This window comes from Spinacia oleracea, chromosome 6 (assembly GCF_020520425.1).
Source record: "Spinacia oleracea cultivar Varoflay chromosome 6, BTI_SOV_V1, whole genome shotgun sequence".
Taxonomy (NCBI): Eukaryota; Viridiplantae; Streptophyta; class Magnoliopsida; order Caryophyllales; family Amaranthaceae; genus Spinacia; species Spinacia oleracea.
The window spans coordinates 116641357-116646243 of record NC_079492.1 but is presented as its reverse complement, the minus strand read 5'-3'; the positions used below and the strand labels follow the sequence as shown (position 1 = coordinate 116646243).

At 40.1% G+C, this 4887-nt stretch overlaps 1 protein-coding gene across 1 annotated transcript; it reads left to right on the top strand.

Moving 5' to 3' along the window:
• Positions 1-2940: 2940 nt before the first annotated feature.
• Positions 2941-4516, top strand: LOC130463519 (uncharacterized). The gene is made up of 4 exons (XM_056832668.1): positions 2941-3537; positions 3582-3672; positions 3756-4135; positions 4220-4516. The coding sequence occupies exons 1-4, from the start codon at positions 2941-2943 to the stop codon at positions 4514-4516; spliced, it is 1365 nt and encodes a 454-aa protein (XP_056688646.1).
• The last annotated feature ends 371 nt before the right edge of the window (positions 4517-4887 follow it).

Below are 4887 nucleotides of genomic sequence, written 5' to 3'. Positions count from 1 at the left end.
GGCTAAGAAAACTAGAGCTATGGATGAACTTCTGGGTGTTGTTGCTATGGAGGTTCAATCCAGTGATGATGGTAATGGCTCGACTGAAGAAGAGGGTGAAATTCTATCCCCGAGAACTTCCATTTCTGCTATGCAAGCACGTTCATAAGCTCATCGAACTTTCTCATCGTGGCTGTCGGTGATGAAATCAGGAAACTCACAGCATTCTACTCAGGTAACCCCCATACCCATTTTTCAATTTGAAATTGAAAGCAATCAAGATGATCATATTGTGTCGATTGAAATGGAGGACATTCAGGATGAGGTAGATTACTGGAATTCTGCGATTGTGTGTGCTATTTTAGGTGCAAACCCCCCCTTATCTGTGATTGAGGGTTTATTTAGATGTATATAGAAGGATTTGGGGGTTGATAAGGTGGTAACTATAGAACATGGAGTTTTTCTGGTTTGTTTCTTTACTATGGAAAATCGAGACAAAGTTTTGAATGATAATAGGCCCACTTTTGATAAGAAACCTGTGATTTGCAAACCTTGGCATAAAGATATTGTAGATTTCAAGTATGAGGTTAAAGTGGCACCAATCTGGATTCAATTTAAGAATTTAGAGTTGAAATTTTGGGGAAATAGAAGCTTGAGTAAGATAGTGAGTTCTGTTGGCAATTTCATCCTGACCAAGCTACTGCTCATAGAGATAAATTGCATTTTGCTCGAGTGCAAGTTGAGGTTGCCTTGTCGCAAACTCTTCCTGATTGTTTGAAATTTCAAGATGAACATGGAGTAGTGAAGACAATCAACATTGGGTATGAATGGAAACCTACAGTTTGTGATCACTGCAAACTGTTAGGTCATGTTGCCAGTGATTGCAGGAAGAAGAAAATGAAGAAGAAATGGGTGGTAAAACACAATAATCCTGTCAATAACACAGCTGCATTGACTGTGAATGCAGGGGAGGAGTTTGTTCAAGCTCCAAACCCTGTTAGGACTAGGGTTCATCCATCCACACCTGTGAGAGTCACTAACTCTTTTCAGGTGTTGGAGTTGCAGGAACTCAGAACATGAGGGGGGAATGTACTAGGAAACACTATAGATGGTACACAAGGGTTAGTGGATGGAGGTGGACAACCTCCTGACACTAATGGATAGAATTATGTTTTGGAATGTCATGGGGGTTAACAAACACACCAAACATAAGGATATGAAAGCTTTCTTGTGTGCTCATAGGTGTAGTTTGGTTTGCTTCCTTGAGACAAAGGTCAAAGCTCACAACATGGGGGCTTTGTACCTAAATCTGTTTAATGGCTGGTCTTTTACTACCAATAATATGTGTCATCCTGGTGGTAGAGTAGTTCTAGCTTGGAATCCTAGTGAATTCCAAGTTAATCTTGTTTCCTGCTCCAGTCAAATGATTCACTGTAAGATTGGGGTTAAAAATGGTATAAGTTTGATTGTTATTTCATATATGCTCATAACACTCAGCAAGAAAGGGTGACATTATGGAAGGATGTTTGTAGCTTGGCTGGTAGGATTAAGGGTCCCTGGGTGCTCATGGGGGACTTTAATTGTGTTTTAAACAATGGGGAGAGAGTTGATAGTGATATGAGGTTCAGTGAGATGCAGGATTTTCAGAATTATGTTCATAGTTGTGGTTTGGAGGATGTGAAATCCAGTGGGAATTTCTTCACTTGGAACAATAAACAGAAGGGGAACAATATAGTGTTATGTAAGCTAGACAGAGTGATGACAAATCAGTTTTGGCATAACATTTATCCAAACACAGAAGTTTGCTTCAAGAATGAAGGGTATTTTGATCATTGCCCTGGGATCATTTATGTGTACCCTCAATCTGCAGTGCGGAAGAAACCTTTTAATTTTTTTCCAATGTCGCAAGACTTTCCTTAGTACAAGAACCTTGTTCTTCAAGGTTGGCAAGAACATCAACAAGGAACCAAGATGTATCAGGTGGTTCAGAGAATTAAGAGAGTGAGAACTATATTAAAGCAGCTTAACAAAGAGGGGTTTGGTGACATTGAAGCTCAGAAAGTGAAAGCTTCTCAAAACTTGCGGAAAATTCAAAGTGAGCTTCATCTCAATCCTGCTGATGTAACTTTGGCTGATGCAGAAAAAGAGGCACATCAGGAGTTCTTAGCAGCACACAAAGCTTTGTTGAGTTTTCTTTCTAAAAAATCTAAGTCTAATTGGATCAAAGGAGGTGATGAGAACATTGATATGTTCCATAGATCTCTCAGACAAAGACATATACAGAATTCTGTGTTTTCTATCAAAGACATGCATGGAGAGTGGACTTCTAGTCCTGATCAGGTTCCTGCTGTATTTTTGGAGTATTATAAATGGCTGCTAGGCACAAAAGTGGAGTCTAGAACTTCAGTGAAGGAGCAAATTTTTCACACTGGCCCCTTGGTGACTGTATCTATGAGTAATGATCTCAATGCTCCATTCACTAAAGAAGAAATCAAGGCTGCTTTGTGGGATATTGATGGAGGGAAAGCACCTGGTCCTGATGGGTTTGTTAGCTCCTTCTTTAAAGGTGTTTGGGGTGATATTGGGGAGGATGTTAGCAATCCCATTCTTGGCTATCTTGCTACTGGGAAAATGCTGAAAGAGATTAACACTACTAGCATCACCCTTATTCCAAAAGGGAAGTGTCCTGTGAGTGTTCAGGAGTTTAGGCCAATCTCATGCTGTAATGTAGTCTATAAATGCATCTCCAGAGTTTTGTGTAATAGATGGAGGGAAATGTTGTCTGATCTCATTGCTCAAAATCAGGGTGCCTTTGTGCATAGCAGATTCATTGCTCACAATATCATGGTTCGCCAGGATTTGGTTCAAGGTTATGAAAGGAAGAACAGCTCTGCAAGTTTTCTCATCAAACTGGATTTATAGAAAGCATATGATACAGTTGAATGGAATTTTGTGGAAGAAATGCTGGTTGCACTCAAGTTCCCTCCTCACTTTACCATCATCATCATGCAGTGTGTCAGATCACCTAAATTCTCTTCGGCTATCAATGGCTCTCTCCATGGGTTCTTTGAAGGCAAAAGAGGCCTTAGACAAGGTGATCCTCTGTCACCTCTCCTGTTTGTGCTTTGCATTGAATATTTGTCCAGGATCCTGAAGGTGGTGGGTGAGAAAGAAGAATTCCAGTTTCATCCAAGATGCAAGGTGTCCAAACTAAATCATCTATGTTTTGCTGATGATCTCATCTTGTGTTGTAAAGGTGATTTCAGATCTGTCTACTTGATGATGCAAGGTTTCAAATTGTTCTCAAATACTACAGGCTTGCAAGCTAGCCCTTCTAAAACATCTGTTTATTGCACTGGCATGCCTGAAACTGAAGTTCAAAGAATTCTGGTCATGACAGGGTTTTCCAAAGGGAGTTTCCCCTTTAGATACCTTGGTTTGCCTATTTGCTCTAAGAAAATTAGAGTTGGTGAGTGTGAAAAGATAGTGGAAAACATGTGTGCAAGGATTAAAATATGGAGCTCCAGGAACATGTCCTTTGCTGGTAGACTCACATTGGTCAACTCTGTGTGCTCATGACTCTGCAGACTTACTGGTCTCAGATCATGGTGCTACCTAAAGGGGTGTACAATACTGTCAATGCTATTTGCAGGAACTTTCTTTGGAAGGGCACTATTGATGCTATTGGCCCTGGTAAGGTTGCTTGGGGGTCTATCAGCAAATCAAAGAAGAAATGAGGGCTTGCCTAACTAATCTGAAACTGTGGAATATTGCAGCAATGGGAAAACATGTGTGGATGATTGCCACAAAGAAAGATAACATGTGGGTGAGGTGGGTGAATAATGTATACATCAAGGATGGAAGTTGGTGGGATTATTCCCCCAAAGTGTGTGATAGCTGGTACTGGAAATCCATATGCACTGTGAAAGATTTGATGAAGAATTACTTGTCTGAAACTCAGTTGATTTCTATCACTAAATACACCATTAAAGAAGCTTATTGCTGCCTTGCTCCTGTTCTATGCAAAGTGCCATGGACTAATGCAGTATGGGATAGATTGAGTCTCCCTAAGAATAGATTTATCACTTGGTTGGCTATGTTGGAAAGACTAAACACAAAGGACAGATTACTGAAAATAGGAGTTTCTGCTGATAATGTTTGTTTCCTATGTGTTTCAGTTGTTGAGAGTCACAAACACTTATTTTTTTATTGTTCATACAGTGCTAGATGCTGGATGCAGTGTACTACCAAGATTGGTATGCAGAATGCTCCTAAGCTCCTCTCTGCTACATTTCAATGGATATTCAGCAGAAGGATTACTAAGTTCAGAAGGGGAGTGTACTCCACCCTTGTGATGAGTGTGGCTTATCACATTTGGATTGAGAGAAATAATGCTACGTGGAACTCTCAAGTTAGGTGTATTGATAAAGTGTGCAGCAGTATACTTCAGAATGTATATAATAGAGTGAATGGTGTGATGCCCAAAGAAATAAGCAATAGGGATCACATTTGGTTCTCAACCCTGTTTGCAGGGTAGAGGTTTTGTTTAACCAGTTTGTTCTGGTTGCCTTGAGGGCCTGTCCTCTTGGCTTGCACACTTTGTAACTGTTTGATAATCTAATACACTACTTGCTTATCAAAAAAAAAAGGTTCTAAAGAAGATATGTGAGCGAAATTAGAAGATATTAGGGCAAATTAAAACCCTAATTCGTCAAATTTATTTCGAAGCAGAAAATTTGTGGAAGCTTTGTTGAGGTGATTTGAACGAAAGTGTAGTGCGGAATTGAAGAGCCGGGATTGTTCCCGCTCTGATACCATGTCAGAATTGAGGAAATAGGAAGAAAGGAAGAAGAAAGCATGGAAGCCATTGTTGCTCGAGCTTGATAGCTCGTAACCTTGAGAGAGAAA

What these genes read in the sequence shown, in the direction of transcription:
- LOC130463519 (XM_056832668.1), top strand. Translation starts at nt 2,941, where the DNA reads ATGCTGGTTGCACTCAAGTTCCCTCCTCACTTTACCATCATCATCATG. An exon ending in TTGCTGGTAGACTCACATTG is followed by an intron (nt 3,538 to 3,581) that starts GTCAACTCTGTG and finishes TACTGGTCTCAG; the next exon opens with ATCATGGTGCTACCTAAAGG. An exon ending in TATTGATGCTATTGGCCCTG is followed by an intron (nt 3,673 to 3,755) that starts GTAAGGTTGCTT and finishes GGAATATTGCAG; the next exon opens with CAATGGGAAAACATGTGTGG.